General features: G+C 40.6%; 3 protein-coding genes across 3 annotated transcripts in view; 2 read left to right on the top strand and 1 right to left on the bottom strand.

Moving 5' to 3' along the window:
- The window catches only part of LOC109472583 (myosin-I heavy chain-like), a 4,118-nt gene extending 3,120 nt beyond the window's left edge, over positions 1 to 998 (bottom strand). The window contains exon 1 of the mRNA XM_019772368.1: positions 993 to 998. Coding sequence (XP_019627927.1) covers positions 993 to 998 — 6 coding nt within the window. The remainder of the gene's footprint in view (positions 1 to 992) is intronic.
- A 963-nt stretch (positions 999 to 1,961) lies between these two features.
- On the top strand, positions 1,962 to 4,878 carry LOC109472582. Its single transcript, XM_019772367.1, has 3 exons — positions 1,962 to 1,978; positions 3,193 to 3,256; positions 4,583 to 4,878. Exons 2-3 carry the CDS (start codon positions 3,208 to 3,210, stop codon positions 4,876 to 4,878), a joined length of 345 nt encoding a protein of 114 aa, XP_019627926.1. The 5' UTR covers positions 1,962 to 1,978; positions 3,193 to 3,207.
- Positions 4,879 to 5,320: 442 nt separating this feature from the next.
- LOC109472581 overlaps positions 5,321 to 18,812 on the top strand; it is a 23,671-nt gene continuing 10,179 nt past the window's right edge. The window contains exons 1-18 of the mRNA XM_019772366.1: positions 5,321 to 5,416; positions 6,038 to 6,188; positions 7,017 to 7,129; positions 7,519 to 7,866; positions 8,383 to 8,495; positions 10,327 to 10,618; positions 10,853 to 11,095; positions 11,845 to 12,058; positions 12,270 to 12,569; positions 13,031 to 13,206; positions 13,777 to 13,972; positions 14,249 to 14,395; positions 14,860 to 15,061; positions 15,907 to 16,071; positions 16,869 to 16,964; positions 17,509 to 17,652; positions 17,902 to 18,174; positions 18,571 to 18,675. Coding sequence (XP_019627925.1) covers positions 5,349 to 5,416; positions 6,038 to 6,188; positions 7,017 to 7,129; positions 7,519 to 7,866; positions 8,383 to 8,495; positions 10,327 to 10,618; positions 10,853 to 11,095; positions 11,845 to 12,058; positions 12,270 to 12,569; positions 13,031 to 13,206; positions 13,777 to 13,972; positions 14,249 to 14,395; positions 14,860 to 15,061; positions 15,907 to 16,071; positions 16,869 to 16,964; positions 17,509 to 17,652; positions 17,902 to 18,174; positions 18,571 to 18,675 — 3,346 coding nt within the window. The 5' untranslated portion in view covers positions 5,321 to 5,348. The remainder of the gene's footprint in view (positions 5,417 to 6,037; positions 6,189 to 7,016; positions 7,130 to 7,518; positions 7,867 to 8,382; positions 8,496 to 10,326; positions 10,619 to 10,852; positions 11,096 to 11,844; positions 12,059 to 12,269; positions 12,570 to 13,030; positions 13,207 to 13,776; positions 13,973 to 14,248; positions 14,396 to 14,859; positions 15,062 to 15,906; positions 16,072 to 16,868; positions 16,965 to 17,508; positions 17,653 to 17,901; positions 18,175 to 18,570; positions 18,676 to 18,812) is intronic.

The following is an 18,812-nucleotide window of genomic DNA, read 5'->3' as shown; positions in this document are numbered from 1 at the left end:
AGGGTGTCCGGCGGGGCCACGTAGGGGTCACGCCCGAAAGTGCCATAAACAGCCCGGGAACTACCCGGCAGGGCCCCTTTTTTCAATTGGGACCGAAGCATAAGACGGTGGGGCTGTCTTTGTTACTAGACACGACCATGATAGTCCGATCTTTATGTGAATGCAATGATTGTGTGTGTGTAAATAAAATGAACTTCGAACTTGAAGCACAGTATCTTTACACGCCCTGGGAGCAGTAATGGATTTAGCTCTTTGTATGTTTTATGCTTGTGACGCGCCCTCATTGTATTAACCGTTGCCTAATTATAATGTCTGCACAGTAGGTCTGGCGTTGACGCTTGGGATTTTGTTGAAATATATAAAACTTCACGGAGGATTGTCACCTATGGCTTCTTGTTTTATTTTATTTTATTTTATTCACATGGATTTTTGAGCATTGGATAGGAAGCACTTGTTGTGCTTATGTAAATCCGCTGCTCATAAAACATAATACAAATGTAAACATAAAGATGACATAAAGTATAGCATTAACATAAAATGAAAGTGGCTGGCGCACCAATACCTAGCATAACATTATTGAGATTGGTCAAATCTTCCAGAGTGGTGGATACAGTTAAACACAATATCAAAGATACGGCAGTTGGTAGGGTATGGGAGGGAGGGGCTACCTGTAAGAAGTAAAGTACATAATGTGGCGTCATTTACGTTGAGTGGGTCGGAAGGAAGTATGTTTTCAAGATGAAGGCAAGATATGGATAACAACATTTTGGTCCTTTCAGTATTATAACATTTGCAGTGTATTATAAATAGTGTTCTGGTGTCTCATTTGGATGCCCACATTTGCAATCGGGACTACTGATACAGTGATGCTGGAATAGGTGGTAGTTCAGCTGGCTGAAACCAAGCCTGAGTCTGGTACGGTGAGTCACATGGTGTCCGTGGCCGTGAGAGTAGTGAGGATGTCTGGGCATGCTAAATGTTCACATTCTTACGGCCATTTCCTGTAACCATCATCCAAAGCGGAGTTTACAAATAAAGATTCCCTTCAGACTGTATGGCTCTGTCAAACAGTCTGCTTCTAGCCATTTTTTCATGTTATACTCCACTTCGAAGCACTAACTGACAAGTGCTAAGTATAGTATTTACAAGAAGACCTTCCTTGCCAGAAATTTGCTCCTTGCCAGTACTGTGCGTTGTTTCTAAATAAACAGAGTTTGGCCGTCTTGTTGGGCATTCTTTACTGTCAATTTTCTTCAAAAGACAAGAGACTGTAACGTGTCAAAAGGAGAGCTAAATAAATACATCACATAAAGAACGACAAAACGCTTAAAAGTCCATCACATCAGATGCATTCGCATCCAGACCACACAAGGACTGTTATTATAACAGTGATCCTTAGTAAACACTCATGTTCCTTGGCACAGTCAGTTGTCAGTCAGATACGGCTTCCAAATGTTACTAAGTGCCGAAGTCTGATTTTGCTGGAGATAACCGCGGAGTAGACATAATAAGACGTATGTAACTGACAACTCATTCTGCCGAAGGAAGTACACAGGGTTACATTTACACGCAATATAGACCTTTTAAAGGGGGCCCGCATGCCCTTTTCCGAAGAGCGTAATCGGCCGTTTTAATTCTACGTAGAGCGTACACGGACCACTCTAATTGAACGTAGAGCGTAATTGACACATTTTGCGTAGAGCGTAATTCGAGTTTTAATTCTACGTAATGCGTTGTAGCCACTTGCTTTTTTTTGTTGTTTATTGCAAAGCATAATCGCTACTGTGGCGCAATACGTAGTCGGCTCTCAAGAGCCAATTTACTTTAGCCTAAAATTTAGCGTAGAGCGTTGTCGGAACTCCCCATGCAGGCCCTCTTAAAGATGTCATGCGAAACCGTTGGATATTTCAGAACGCGGATCCTGCACCAAGCGCTATGACGTGACTGGGTGTTCACCTGAAGAACCACGCAGGAGAAGGTAAATACGCATCTGTGTCAGTTATTATCAATATCGTACACATGTCACTTCTAGAGAGACGTTCCATGTACTTATGTCATGTCCAGACACATTTTCTGTATATATAGGTCAATACATTTATAATGCCATGCAAAAAAGACATCTTAGAATAGCTGTATAAGTAGAGTCACTGAATTTTTTATCAACTACATGTATATAGTATAGCGTTTCGTAGCATTTGTATGTAGAATCTTAACATTCCTGGCAAGTAACTTAGTATACACTGTTTAGTAGCCATAGAACATGTTTAGTATAATTAGGTACAACTGCTCACTGTACCCTTCATGTGTATAGTCTAGCGTAATGTAGAATGTACATGTAGAGTCGAAATATTCTCTAGCCAGTAGCTATTTATAATACTCTGTCAGATACAATGTCCGTTGACCATATATATAGCATTATGTTAGACACATACCAACTAGTAATCTTATTATTTGCCATACATTGTACCCGTGACAATCGTTGTGCAATAAACTTTGACTTGACTTGACTTGTCAGAGACACCGTAACTGTTGTAACCCCATGTACTTTAGGATTTATAAGGTTTAGCAGGGATATTACAGTAACTAAAGAACTTAGGGCTAAGGGCTCAAGGCAGCTACAGTTGCCAAAGGTTCAACTGGAGTACAGAAAGCGAGCTTTCTCGTACTCTGGCGTGATTCTTTGGAACAATCTGAAATCGGTCAGTACACTCTTACGCTTCAAACAAATATACAAACAAGACTGCATGCCTGCCAATTGTACATTGATATGCAAATTCATCCTTTCACTTTTTATTTATTTGATTTCTGTATGATTTATTCGATATTATTTGATAAATGCCTATTTTGGACCGCTCATTATTCTGTTACTTAAGTTTATGCTTAAGTTACCTTATTTCAATTTGCCCCTTGATTGTACATAAGTTTCTTCAGCGATTACTTTATGTTGTATCGTTATTATTTTATTGTGTTTGGGGACTGCCCCCAGGGTGCATTAAAACCACCCTACGGGGCGATATGTTTCTCCGGTTAAATAAACAAATAAACTAACAAACAAACTTAATGCAGAAGTCATCGTATCTATACGACATGGCTGAATTAACGTTTAGATAACTGTAACGCTTACATTAACTTAGTAGACGCGTGTATACCTGCTGGTTGTCATTTGTAACTGAAATATATGTATTTTTCTAGGTAAAACAAACAACAATGAAGATCCCAACACTGTTCCTGGTCGCCATACTGGTCATTGCAGTGGGTATGTACTAAATTCGCCATTTCTACTGTTAATAAAACATTGTTATAAGTAACTACTGAACACAAATTAACTTCATTACAGTAAAGAAAATGCTACACACATATCAGATACGAGATTATTTGTTGTTAATCAAATTGTATTTGTTGTTAATCACAGTATTGTTTCTGAGTGAAAACTAATTAACAATTTGACGACAGAAGCTGCGAATTCCTTGGTAGCAAAAACAGCACATTTTACTCAATCTAGCTCCTCATAAAATAACCGTTCCGATCACACATTTGTGCAACAGTAAAGCATTCCAAATGACCTTTTCCTAACAAAAACACGTTTGTCATGTACTTTATACCTATGTAATAATTTTAGATTCTATATTCACATCGTTTCCAAATGTAGATACATAGAATAGCATTTACCACTGTGACAACAAATGCGTTTTACCCAAAGGCAGTAAAGCATCCATTATACAGTGGATGTTTAACTTTCTTAAACTTCCAAGTTGGTATAAGTAAAGGTATACGTAACTGTTTTACACTTAATCCTAGAAATGCATGTTGTAAGCGTTGCTTGAATAAGCTTCCAAACTGGCTGGCATTGTCGCCTGGGTTTAGCCAGACATTCTCAGCACAATATGTTCTGTATGTGGACTGTCCAGTCATGGTCTTGTTTGACAGCGGTAACGTATGCCTTCTTTACAATTCTGTCATCGAATAGACTTGGTTGTGTAAAAAGAGTCTCTTTACTCACTGCCCTTAGCCACGGTTATGATGAGCAGGTTGTGTCTATAAATCAGAGGTTAGGGTAGTTTCCTTCGTCCTGTAGGTGAAGAACTATTATCCTTTTTGCATTTTGTGGCCGCAAAGAAAAAGTTCTTATCTTTTTCACTAAATCTAGATTGAATTTTAAGAGGTCTTTTCTGAGTGTGTATGAGTTTGAGTGGCTTCAAGTTAGGTTCTTTCTTGTCTTTTCTTCATGATGTCTATGAGCGATGTATGATAAGCGTGTAACATAGCAATGTTTTGAAGCTTTCGTTCAATGGATGCCACATTTTGGTCAGTCTTTTGACAGTCCACAACTATCTATTACTGCTAGCTTAGCCAGCTTGTATCTGGCTCTTGTACTTGCGCAAGAATGTGAGTTTTTGTTTTTTTTTCTGCATGCACCGTTGTACGACTCGGGTTTTTCATCATAGGCCTAAAAGTTCCCTTCTTGGTATAAGGTGTTCCATGGACTCCATGGTTGATTTACAAGGACTATTTTGTGCGAGTTAAAAGTACCCGCAGACATTCCAGCAATTAGATACTAATATTCCTTTCTATAATGATTTAGGATCCCAACACATGGCCAAAAAGTCTGCTGATGACCACAAAAGGTCAAAAAGGGCAGTTCCCGCATTTCTAGTAGCGGCAGCGAAAGAAATAGGAGGAAAGGTCGTGAGCAAGCTTGGCGACAGGATCGCGAACGGTGTAGTGGAGAACCACCAGGAGAAGGTGGTGAGCGGTCTGCAGAGTTACCTGGGGAAACAGATGGACAAGTTCGACGATGAGTACAAAGACCTGCTGAAGGACACCAGTGGGCTGGCAGCGGGTTTGAACCGACCGGTGGAGGAGGTTGGATATTTTTAAGGCGCGATCACATTTCCCAACCCGGGGCCCGGCCAGCAGTCGTATGGAACGAAAATCATAAGACAGAAAACACACAAAAAAGTTTAGGAAGTTAACCATGAGAACTACGTATTAATAGAGATTGTTTATTTTTCGTTCAGGCAAACAACCCGGCCGGGCCCCGGCTTGGGACCGTGCCCTTATGGGTGTACCGTCCTCTCATAACATTATATTTGACAACAAGATGACATCTATAAAGACAGCATTAAGAAGAGGCTTCATCTAACTCAAACGTTCTAATTCTGTAAAATTGAGGGCATAAATAATTGAAATTTCTAATTCAGTACCACAAAAATTGCAAATACCCAAGGTGTACATTATACTGATACAAATAAGGTTCAGAGATGATGACTCAGATCATTCCTAACGATCTTTTCTTTCAAACATTTGTGTACTAGGCGGACATTCAACTTGTCAATGGACGAGGAGCCATGATGGGGAACATGTATGCACCTCCAAGCTGGGAGATACGTCATAAGTACAAGTACAAGGATGACAGGTTGGTGAACAAATTTCGTAATGAATAAATTTTTTAAATGATTTTAAAAAGTAAATTGCGAGAACTGTGGGGTCGTGTGGCGTAGCGGCAGAGTGCTCGACTCGGAACCAAGAGGTCCCGGGTTCGAGTCCTAAATGCCACCGATCTTGTGCCCTTGGGAAAGGCACTTCACGTCTTTCCTCACATAACTCAAGTGAACATGAGTATTGATTGTCCTGTCCTGTATTTGCACTCTGCGTTGGTGGCGACATAAAGTAGGTTGATATAACTTGAGTGTGCCGTCGCCATGTCTGGTCATAAAATGATGACTAGCAGCACAGCTTCTATTTGGTTATCGCCGTGTGGTGCTTTAGAAACATCGAATACCGGATTCTAACGCTAAAATGTATGTTGTTGCATTTTTGTTTGGGACACCACATTTTGGCAAATTTTCGTATTGAAAGGCGCCTTTTTTGGGTCGGTATGACACAAATAAACGAAATACACCATTGTGTATTCCGATACTTCGGTTGATACAGAATACAACATACAACATGTACGTATCATATTTTTAAGTGTCTAATGATGATCCGTCTTTAGTGGATATGACAAAATGTTATGATTGATTTTGTTAATTAGCAGCGATGAAGACAAAGACAGTTCCGGCGGAGAGGCCGCAGCCTTCACCTACCCAGCCGGACTAGGACCAGTTCTGATGAACGGCTGCTTCGGGACAGGCTATAAGAATGGAGACCCCTGCTACAAGGCCAAGATACCACGGACAGGATGTCCGGTAAGGCACCCATTCCACTTAGCGGTGCTCTCACCGCGATCTCTCTGCGACTTGAAATTGGTCGGAGCGCGGAGACAGCGCCGTGAGAGCGCCGAGGTCGCCATATTTTGTATCCAGATTAATGTTGGGACCGTTCTGCGATCTCACGTCGCTCTCACGTCGTTCTCACGGCGCTCTCACGGCGCTCTCACGGCGCTCTCACGGCGCTCTCACGTCGCTCTCACGGCGCTCTCACGTCGCCCTCACGTCGCCCTCACGTCGCTCTCACGGCGCTCTCACGGCGCTCTCACGTCGCTCTCACAGCGCTCTCACGTCGCCCTCACGTCGCTCTCGCGTCGCTCTCACGGCGCTCTCACGTCGCTCTCACGGCGCTCTCACGTCGCTCTCACGGCGCTCTCTCGGCGCTCTCACGTCGCTCTCTCGGCGCTCTCACGTCGCTCTCACGTCGCCCTCACGGCGCTCTCACGTCGCCCTCACGGCGCTCTCACGTCGCCCTCACGGCGCCCTCACGGCGTTCTCACGGCGCTCTCACGGCGCTCTCACGTCGCCCTCACGGCGCTCTCTCTGCTCTTTGCGCACATTCTGGAAGATAGCGTCCAAATCTTTATTTTTTAGTGGTTTGATGACAAAATTATCATGAAAGTTCATCTGTGTTTAGTAGTTACATGTTAAAAGTTAAAACTTTTATTCAAACGAAAAAAAGACAAAATTACGCGAACAAACAAAGAAACGAACAAAGTTACAATTTGGCTTTTTTTTATCCGATACATCAATATCTGGTCGTTTCTCTATATAGCTCTCTATAACTTTAAATTATGCAATGTACAGAACCTGATTGACGGTGCAACCTACCTCGGCGTCGGTTTCGACGGAAGGGGTGTGTACTCGGCTGAATCAAGGAAGAAAAGTGTCATCCAGAGATCATGCCAAAATCTGCAGACGTAAGACATATCTTATTTTCGACGTGATTATTTCATGACTCAATTCCCGTATTTTGAATAGATAAAGGCCATGGTTTGCTAAAAGTATGTACAAAAAGTAAAAACGAACCAATTCTTACTCCATCGTGCTCCACCTAAAGCTGAGGTCACATTTCCAAACCGGGGCCAATATATAAAAGACAACAAATCACAAAAAAGTTGTAAAATATAACAATGGGAACTATTTGCGTATGTTATTGATTTTTCCTTACTTAAAACATCCCGGCCGGGTGCCGTTTTGGAAATGTGACCTCAGCATAAATACATTTATTCTACACCAATTGGGCTTCTAGTAATTTTAACAACTTTTCAATAATTGTTCAAGTCATTTCTTTTTTAATTTTGAACAGATACGGTAAAAACGAAGTGCCTGACTCTATGACCGTGCAAGGCATATACGACACAGATGTAGAATCCTACACCTTCAGCTCAACGGAAGAATACAGACAGTACCTTGCGGAGAAATCGGCCGTGACCTCTGCCAGGGCTATGTTCCAGGAAGAGGTCAACAAGGCTTCTGGATACGCAGGAGGTGGTGGACCGTTTGGACTCATTGCCTCGGGAGGGAGAGGATACTCCAGTCAGAGTGGCACGTCCAGCCAATTATCAAGCTTCAGTGCCAGCTCTTCTGCCAGCGGTCAGCTTAGTGAGAAGCAGACACAAACATTCATGGCCATGCTGGAGATAAACATTTTCAGGTAATAAACACACTTTTCGAAGAGCTCAATTTTTTTTATTCACCAAAACATCAAAACATAACAAGGACAGTACGTGTGTGACGCTGCACTCAAGTTTATAACTTATATTAACAGGGCCACACAACAACAAAAAGCACAATTAGCATTTAAAAACTCTAAGTTGACATATCTGTGCGCCGTAGTCCCACCACCCCAAGACATTAAAAATGCTAATAATGCTAACAAAGTTATTTGAAAAGTAAGATTACGTGTTAACCTCCTTTATCTCATTGGCTCAAATTAACCCTGTCTAAACACGATATTTACATGGTGCGTTGACAATAGGGTGCAGCCATGCTATGAGCAACAACAAATATAGTCAGATGACGTTGCCCAATCCAAAATACCCATTTTAGTTTGCTCAAGACGCCATAACCTTACCAGTGGTTATTAATTTCCTCCAAACACCAGAACGTTATTTTAGAAAAGCATATGGCAGGCTGTTACACATGTATCCTTGTGTTTCTTTACTCCTAGGTATGAGATCTTCATGGACGACGTGACACCGGGACAGTTAAACGTGGGCTTCCTACGAGACTTCATTTCGCTACCAGAGTCCTACTTCTCTTCCGGGGCAGAACTTATATTTCGTAAGAAGTCAAATATTTTTTCTTTCTTTTGAACATAACTGATTACTCAATGTCCGCCCATATAAAGCTGAGGTCACATTTCCAAACCGGGGCCCGGCCGGGCAGCTTTTGGGAACGAAAAGTACGATATAAAAGTCAACAAAACACAGAAACGTTTTCGATGATGATTATGGGCACTATATTTATATACTCTTCATATGGATTGTTAATTTTTCGTTCATACAGACAGCCCGGTCCGGCCCCGGTTTGGAAATGTGACCTAAGCATAAAGGGACTGTAATCATGGGTTCACCAACACAACGTAGTGGTCTGGTGAAGACGCATTGGTTTCCCTCGTGTTTCTTCTTCTTCTCCTTCCCCTCCTCCTCCTGTCATTTCGTTATGGTAACTTGATTCAATTTCCTCCTTTTTGGGCCAAGTTACTAAATCCAAATGACCTAAAATTCGGCATGGGGATACTATGGACATATAATGACGTTTTTACTTTAGACCTATACCATATTAAGATTGTTTAACCCTATCTAGACCGGGCTTTTTTGGGCTTGGTGGGACCGGGGGGGGGGCTCATTCGGCCCCCCCCTCAGAACTCGAGAACGGTATATCGTAGGACCACCAAATTTTCAGAGGATGGTGTAATAGTAAAAATTTATCATACGTACAATTTTTATGTCGTTGTGACGTAATATGACGTCATTATGACCTCATTATGACGTCATTATATGACGTCATTATGACGTCATTAATGTGATTTTATTGGCCAAAACCGTCTAGATAGGTTATTCCCTGAAAACTAAACAGTATACGACATAACTTTACCAAAAGTGTTTATGACAGAATATTAGGATGTACTAAGTCTTATGTTGCCCATAGCAACACCGGTGACGTCATAAAATGACGTCATGCATATATTACATATCCGCCATCTTGGATCATCAATCTTGAATTTTGAAAAATAGTTTTTTTTTTCAGGATGAAGCCTAAAATACATTGTAAACAGACTAAAGACATTCATATGAACCTTTTTTGTAAAAAAAAATGGGAGTATTGATGAAATTTTAAGGAAAATAAGCTGCATTTACCTGATCTAATGATATGGTCCGCCATCTTGGATTTTGGCCAATGACGTCATCAAATTAGCATAAATTATGCATTTTTAATGATAAAATTTACATATAATTATATGTGATGTTATTAATGTTAGAAACAATGTGTAACTTGACATAAAACCCATAAAATTCTGTTGTTTAAATGGAAATAATTAAATTTGGCAAAAAAATGCCTGTCAGAAACCCGTTGCCATGGCAACAAGAAAAATCATAACCTTATTCCACTGATACAGATTTGTTGCCAACAATATTTTAGGAAAAGTCACCAAGTTTGGCGGTTCTAGCTTCAGCCGTTCAGACGCTAGGTGACATCAAAGTTGCCGCGGGCACTTTAAGCCCCCCCCCCGGTCTGGATAGGGTTAAAATATGGCTTTTGGCTATTTTCAGACAAAAATGTACATTTTTTGCTCAATTGCTAGTATTAAATCCGAATGAACTGCAAATTGGTATGGCATTACGTTGGACGCATGTCCAAATACTGGCACCCACGCTTTTGACATACATTACTTAAGATTGTGTAAAATAGGGCTTCTTGGCTATTTGTGGACCAAAAAAATACCTTTTTGACTCTAGAGCCCAAATATTTAATTATGAACCAAATGAACCGAAATTTTGTATGGCAGATCATTTGATACAGCACAGGTATTTCCTCTTTTATTAGACAAAATTAAAAGCTGTTGGACACTGTCTATAACATGACATGTTATATCTTTCTGCAATTTCAGAAAATTTCTACCTCCGCTGGGGAACACATTACATCAAGTCAGCCAAATTTGGAGGCCAACTGAAGATCATTAAAACAAAACAAGCTACACAGGACCTGTCGATGTCTGAATTCGCCACTAGAGCCGAGGCGGACTGGAAGATGACCCTCAGCACCTTCTCAGCGCAGGCGTCACAGACCAAGTCCAGTAGCTGGTTTCACGATCAAGATTCAAAGACTGAATCAAAACAGTCTTCTGGACAGGCCGCCTCTGGTTCCGAATCACAGGCCAACAGACAGGAAGAGACGCAAGCGTAAGTCTGTTCATGGGGAAGCCAAATATTGACATGGCTTCAACTTTTTTCATTTGCAAACGTAGATACAATGCAAATGTATAATTCAACGGTATTTTGAAAAGAGACACTTCATTATAATTTTACGGAAGAATTTTGTTGTTTTTTGTGCTGTATAGTGTTGAGTTTTATTTTGCATGTGCTATCGATACACAATTTAGCTAATGTTATCGTCGTTTTACTCCTAATGTCCAGATCGGCCCAGGAGTACAGTAACGAGGTACTGGTGGTTCAAGGCGGAGATCAGCAGATCGCCGCTGCCATCACGGAGATGTACACGACAGCCCTAACAACAGAGCTGAAGGACTGGTTAGAGTCCATTGACGACTACCCCAAACCCTTCTCCTTCGTGTTGAGGCTGGTTTCAGATCTACTGAACATCCCCTTCGACTCGCTCTTCCCTGCAGGAGAGAAAGATTACGGGTGTTTAGGTAGCAAGTAAGTTTACTTTTTTGAGCCTGTTGATATCAGGTTTTTGTGAGATATCATGGTGGTAAAATTTGTGCTCAAAAATTGCAATCTTCTTTCGAACGGAAACATGCTCGATGTCTCGTAGTCTGAACCGAACGCGCATTCTTTGTTTTTAATTTCAGGATTTGAATTCTCTTTTGCGTTGGAACACACAAGAATAACCTTTACAGAAACCGTTTTATAGACAGGACATGCCACAATTATATTGTAAATTTGTTGTAAATATGTAACGTACGTCGAAGGTACTGCCGCCATCTTGGGTGACCACGAAGATGGCGATTCTTGTTTACACTGGTATTAATACCAGGTCCCCCTCTCCGAGCGGCATGTCATGCGTACAAACATGGTGTTTTAACAACTATCAAAATCTTTTAAAGTGCATCGTTTAGGGATTTTTGGAAGAGAAATGATTTTGAAAAAGCGTTAACCATAGCATCTAGCTGCCGTGTATCGAAAATAATTTATGAAGCTTGTCATGATGATGGGTAGAAGGGGAAGCTATTGTTATGATAGGGCAACGGTTAAATTTACATGTAGATTGATATATAAAATAAAAAGTGGTCATGCAAATGTGATCAGTAGCTTAAGGTATGAAATATATAACAGCTGATGAAAAGGGAAATTTAACATTTTAATTTGCTTATTATATAATATCAATAAAACCACATTGTACACCGCGACCAGATTAGAACAGTGTGTTATTGGTTACATTTTAGGAACCTAAAAATAGAAAAGAAAACAGGCCGGAAGTACTACATACAAGAGACAGCAGAACCTGCTGATGGCGACAAGGGGACTAAGAATGGAACTGAAACGGTAGCTGTCAGTGAGATCCGTTATTGCAATTTTGAAAATCGTAAAACCCTCGAGGACAGCATGACCAAGAGGAGAATGGCGCTTCAACGTGCTGTTACAGTGTACCTGGAAGAGGTAAGGAAAATTGTAGTAAACATAACACTGCATTTAGCTAATACAGAAGATTCATTTTGATTATTTATAGTGTTTAGTTGTGAACCTTGAGTACCACGCTCAAGGATTTTACTGCTGTATTGTGTTTTTATTTTTTAATTTACTTTCAGGTTTAAGTCTATCAAAAGACACATGTACACCCACTTCTCTACACGTGTTTACGTTCATGTAGGGCCGTCTCCTGAGTTCAGACTTCCTCCTGCCAGCTGGAGAGGCAGGCTGTGAAACCGCCATGTTGGCGTTCCTCCAGGGAGACAACACCGGCGTGCCCACATGGGAAGACATGATCGGAGGGAAGGAGTTCACGGTCGTCTTTGACATGCCCTACGACATTTTAGGGATTCTTCAGGCTCAAGACGTGGTGACACTCAAGTTCTTTCGTTACAAATGGTTTTCGTCAAGAAAAGGGTTTGTTCCGCATCTGTATGATGGCTACAAAAACGGGAAAAGCAACGACGTCAAGGAGAAAAAGGTAAACGAATTAAAGATTAGAAACTATATGTTTATGTTTCCATGAATAATTTCATCAGGTTGGAAAACGAATGAATAGCAAATTTCTTTGATCGCAACCATTTATTTTTCACGAGCCGACGTTTCGGTGACCGTCAGTCATCTTCATCAGGGCAATTCTGGTTTATAAATTACTGGTTTGCTGTCCACTGTCACTAGATGTTACTTGGTGCATAGTGCACTAAAGGTGTTACATGGTTCACAGTGCCAGTGCACAGTAAACCAGTCAGAATTGCCCTGATGAAGATGACAGACGGTCACCGAAACGTCGGCTCGTGAAAAATAAATAGTTGTGATCAAAGAAAGAACTTTTCTATTCATTATATATTTTTGTTGTCCCCAAAACCATTCTTTTGAGGAAACTCTCTGGTTTTTCCAAAACTTTTTTTTTCGAATTTAATTTTTTTTATGACCATCCTGCAGGTCAGCGTTCAGGGTCTTGTCATGACGTATAATGAGGGAACAGGTGTCTTCACGGTGAAAGATGACGACTTTAAGGAATCAGCCTTACTTCTTAAAGACTTACCAGACTGGGTCAACGGTCGTGACGTCGCCAGAGCAGAGTACAAAAAATTACTCAACCATTTGAGCGAGAAAATGTGAGTAAATTCACAACATTATTATCATCAGCAAGATGGGATATCTCAAAATTAAAAAGAAAAGAATGCTTTACTTTAAGAGTGTAATAATCATCATCTTCATCGGTCTGCTGCAGTGTATCTTTTATCTAGTGTTGGTCAATAGTATGAATAGGATGCCGAAAGCTAAATGCATTATTACTGCTAAAGTCTCCCAACCGACTTATTATTCAAAGAATCGGGCGATCCATCTCCCACTGTGACTGCCTCCTGAGAAGAAGTCAATCCTCCTAATAACTTGGCTAGAATAGTATAGTTGTAATAGAATAGAATATCAGTTACCATGTCGCCTATTTACGTGAATCATATCCACTCTTAACCATGTATACCAACGTTATCTTAGTTTTAAAGTATATAGTAAGTTATATAAGCAGACCGTATAAGTAAAACTCCATGTTAGCATAATTATGGTCTTAAATTCACCACATTCTTTATTCATTGTTTTTGTCAATTAATGTTTGCAATTAGCCCTCGGGCACGAACTTGCAATATGATAACTCATTTATAAATTTCTTGGTTGTTGTTTTGCAGTGACACAGTTGGAGACGTGCCGTGTTCCATCCATTGGTCCAACGCACATCGCTTTGATCCGACCGATGGAGGAAAGTGCATCCACTTCACTGCAGCATCAGAGGGCGACATCTTTGTCGTGTTTGCCAGCATCCCGCAGAACCATGAGACCTGGATATACATACAGATCTCACCTGAGGGAGTTGCATTATATAAGGTAAGCACGCTTTCTTATTCTGACTTTTTATGTACCCTAAATCCGTAAGGATTTTGCTCAAATACACAATATTTTTACGCAATGAAGGTTAGAACTTCAAAATTCACGACATTCCCAAATGTAATTTCAGGTATGTATGTACGGGATATAAACATCAAAATAGGCATTAGACGAATACAATTGTGTTTATAGTATGAACTAACAATTGTGTTTATAGTATGAACTAACAAAAGTGTCATGGGACTAAATGTAAATTCCATTCACGTACATGTATAGGCAATGCGGCTACAAACCACCCAGCTGAATGACAACGCCGGCGGTCTGGGTTCGGCAACCCTGTACCAGTCGTACTTTGTCTGTGTGACTGAAGATGTGGACAAGAAGACAACGGCCGTTCAATACGGCAAGACGCCTGACAATGAGGTGTGTATATATACAGATCAGTTATGCATATTGCCGTCCTATCTTCCTATGCTATATGGAATACACGTCACGAGCCGAGTTGGGACTCGGACACCTTATTGTAACTATGAACTGCCTATAACTACAGTTGTAAGAACGTGGTTACGTCATATCGCACTAAACAGAAGTGGTAACTTTAAGTCAAAGTTTAACAAATTCTTGTAATAATTTTAATGAAAAACAGTGCAATATTTAAGGAAACTGTGCAATATTATGTGTCTTGATATATTATATCACAATGTTATGTGTCTAATGTCTCCCTGCATGTTCGGTCAGTTATGGCAGACGGGACCTGGGCTCAATGTTCCTTTCTTATATTTGTGAATAAAGGAATATAGAATGATTTTACTACGACATTATTGCTTTGACAGATGCTAAGCTCTTTGGAAAAAAAAACACATTTTTGTACTCAAAAATGATAACAGGAGCGTCCCCACGTCTGGTTGAGTTTTAAGTTCAACGAGTTGGCGTCCCTTCGCTACTATTCCTTCGGCAGTGGGGAGTCTCCTGTAAAGGTCATGGGGCTGTCACTGCTGGACAGGCCGGCCAAGGACTTCATCATCTGCCGGGAAGGGACGGAGATGGTTGACGGGGTCTGTCAACAGAAATGCCACCATGAGTGTGAAGGTACGTCTAGTTGTTTTGTCTTTTCTTTGCGATTTAACCTTGGAAACTTTGTTGTTGTCTAATCATTGACAAGAACAAGAACATCATTAATAATTCATTTAAAGGTAAAACATTTTCAACGCTAAACGGTAAATGTTCTCACCTAGTCCTAGAGCTTGCGACCAGTCAATCTGATCTTAATCCTAAGTATACTGACTCAGTGAGGCTTGTCACGGGTCTTCTCTGAAGGGTGAAGTCAACACTGGGTCCAAGGCATTTGGTAAACGATATCGGCCCACGTCGTGGTTATTATATTCTATCACACTTGTAAAGTGTGATGGTCCCTTACGCAAGTAGCCTCACCCCTCTCAGAAAGTAGTCTTTTCCAGTGTTCAGTATTCCTTACAATGTCCGATGAGTGCTCAGCTGACTCGAGATAAATGTTTTGTGACACTTCTGAACTGGCTGAACTTGGCCGTCAATGGTACTTTGTATTCAAAGACCTCTCGTCCTCCAATGTAGGATTACTAATAGGGTCCTTTGCGGTTCTTGCCTTTGCCGGGGATGTGGTACAGGACACACACTTCTTCTCGTTGGGAGCTTTGTCATTGACTGCAACAAGTACATGTACGTTGTGGTCTTAGAGTTTTAGTTACTTTAAACAGGTTGTAATTCTTTGGGATTAAAAAAATAATTGTGAAGACTTTGGACAAGTTCTTGGTGTGAGGGAGAACGTTCAAACCCTTGGAGGCATGTCCTCCTTACGGTTTCGTGTTTTAGAAAGTATCAGTGGCTTTTTTTAATTAGATGCATTTTTATTGGTTGTTTTGAATGGAATACCCTAACATTTATATCTACACACTCAGGTTGTCGCACAAGTGGATCCGACTCCCCAACTGACTGCATCGCCTGTAAACATATGAAGATGTCCTACCCCTACAGACCGAGAGAGGAGCAGGTTGGCGCTTTCGAATGTGTCGCTGAGTGTCCGCAGCACATGGAGTCTGACACTGCTACAAAATCTTGTACATGTGAGTAATGCGCACACTATAGTATTTCCATAGAAGTTTGATGTATGTTGATACGCAGATGCTGTTATGCAGAACAGGAGCTTGAATGTTGTCTACCCTCGGGGCTGGGATTGCCAAAACCCAAGTACCGGAAAGATCGACCCGTAGCCCCCCTTCCCTGTTGAGGGTGGGGTTGTACATTCTTTCATATTCTTTGCCTCTTTAACACCCCGTTCCCACCAGCGTGTTTCGCGGTCTACATTTAAGCTCCTGTTCTGTATAACAGGAGCTTTCTGACTCATTTGCATTATCTTGTCTTTACTTGTCTGACTTTTGTTCCATTTTCGACTTCCAAAAATTTGTCTTCACTTATTTGCATATCAATCAATAGCTTGTGCTTATAAACCTGCATTTCCCCTGTGGTCTCTCAGTCACTGACGAAAGCTAGTGGATACTAGCTGAAACGTCTGACGTTTTCAAAATCATATCCAGTTGCTTGAGTAACTGCTTTTTGGCGTATCGTATTACCTGGATGTCTAACCTTCATCGACGCAAATATGGATGCATGCATCATAACAAATGTGAAACACTTTTAGTTGATTTAAGCCTTGCGAGACTATGCATTATCGAACAAGATTATATTTCACAGAAAATGACATTTTGATGTCCTTAGATGAATCAATATGACGTTTACGTATTTCTGTGAATCATTGTTAAGTACATGTAAGTGCTTTTAACGAAGGCAGAAAATACTTGTGTGAATATCTGATTTCTCTACATCTCTCCCTCATTCTTTCTCTCTTTGTCTTGCTTTCCAGGCATTAAGAAAATGGAAAAACCCCGTTCCGACGGTACTGTGGACTGTGTGACGGATTGCCCTCTTACCCACTTTGACGATAACAACGTGTGCAAACGTATGTGGATAGTTTGATAACAATAAAGCATAGCTAGCTTAGAGTTCTAAGGTCAAATGTCTCCATGTGGCATTCTCAGTAGTCATCTCATTATTTTTATTGAGATTGTCAACGTTTGGTTGAATGTCCTGACTACAAAAAATCTTAGGTTTAATAGAAACAAAAAAATCATATGTATTTTAAATCAAGAAACATTGATTAATCAAAATTTTAAAATTCAAAGCTCGTCCAAGGTTCTTCTGTATTTCAATATTTCAATACCAACATTGCAGGCATACACAATAGAACTATAAGGTTGCCTGAATGGCATTGGTATTTACATCGTTACATTAAAACAAACACATAACATTATTACATACATACATATATACATGAATGTATACACTACTTGTATGAACAGTGCATTTCAGGTATGACAAGTTTATACAGTCTGATTGTAGAGTCTGATAGACTGATGTAGGAACAAGTTCTGAAGTCTTTACAAATCAACTCAATTGCTAATATCTATTGCGTATGCGGATGTGTTTTTTTCCTACGTTTTCAGAGTGCAGCAGCTTTTGTAAGGACGTTAGTAACAAAGGGAAAAGAATTTGTTCCGGACCTGCTTCAAGAGACTGTGACACCTGCAAGTATCTACATAAGGGACGCTGTGTGAAAGGATGCAGACCTGGACAGAAAGCAGTCAAAGGTTGGTCAGGATTACATACACGAGGACATACTTCTTTAGGCCACACCAATTTAATTTGTTGCTTCTCGGATTTTTTCAGAAAAATATGAAGCTACAGGGCGATCACAACCATTTATATATTTGATCACAACCAAAATAAATGGCTGTGATCAAAGAACTTTGCTGTTCATTCGTGTATCAACCTGATGAAATTATTTACGGAAATATACACTTTTGTTTGGTACAATTCGTTTCCTTTCTTTGTTACAGGGAATGACAATGCCTTTACCTGCCGTCAATGTGAGCCCGGCCATGCGTGTAGGCTGGGGGACGAGCGGGAAGACATCTGTCCAGCGGGAACGTTCAGTAATGACGACCGATCCATGTGCGTGCCGTGTGCGGTTGGCGAGTTCAGCAGCACTCCGGGAGCGACGTCCTGTCAGAAGTGTGCCGCGGGAACGTTCAGCAGTGAACCAGGGTATAGGCGCTGTGTCACCTGCCCTCCCGGAACAAGCAGCTTACCAGGGTCGTCTTCTTGCAAAGGTAAGTTTACATCTAGAATTACTTTCACTGTGATTATTAAATGAACTTTATGGACGTAAATATAGAATTGCTTTTTTAATCACTTCCTGTACATTTTAGCTACATTATGACAGGAATGAAGCCTTGTTTGTATATTATGAAACCAGTGTTACGCTTCTGTATGCTGTTATGAGGTCAACCGTAATTATCACATATGTGAGATGATTAAACAAATACTAGTATGTTGAAAATTGAAGTAAATTACGTACAGTCAAGCGACGATTTAAAAAAAAAAGTCTAATCTATTTTTTGTTTTACTGTTTTTTTATTGATATATTTTTTTGTAATTTCATCGATATATTTTGATTTTTGGTGCATGTATATTTACATAAACATATCACCTTAACTCTCTCACAGAATGTGACCGTGACTGCGCCCACACGTGCACAAGCTTAGAACCGGGGGCAGCGTGTACCTGCCTAAGCGGCTACCAGATGGAAGATGGCGGATACCATTGCAAAGGTAACCTTAAGTTTGTTTTGTACTGCCTAGTCTGTTTATGGCCCTTGTTGTAGCAAAAAAAATTCTTGAAAAAATTACTAGGTTTTGGACGCATTTTCTAAAAGTGTGGAGTCGGTTGCTATGACTACGATAAAAAA

This window comes from Branchiostoma belcheri, unplaced genomic scaffold (assembly GCF_001625305.1).
Source record: "Branchiostoma belcheri isolate BF01 breed outbred unplaced genomic scaffold, Haploidv18h27 scaffold28, whole genome shotgun sequence".
In the NCBI taxonomy this organism is placed as follows: Eukaryota; Metazoa; Chordata; class Leptocardii; order Amphioxiformes; family Branchiostomatidae; genus Branchiostoma; species Branchiostoma belcheri.
This window is presented reverse-complemented; position numbering and strand designations above follow the sequence as displayed.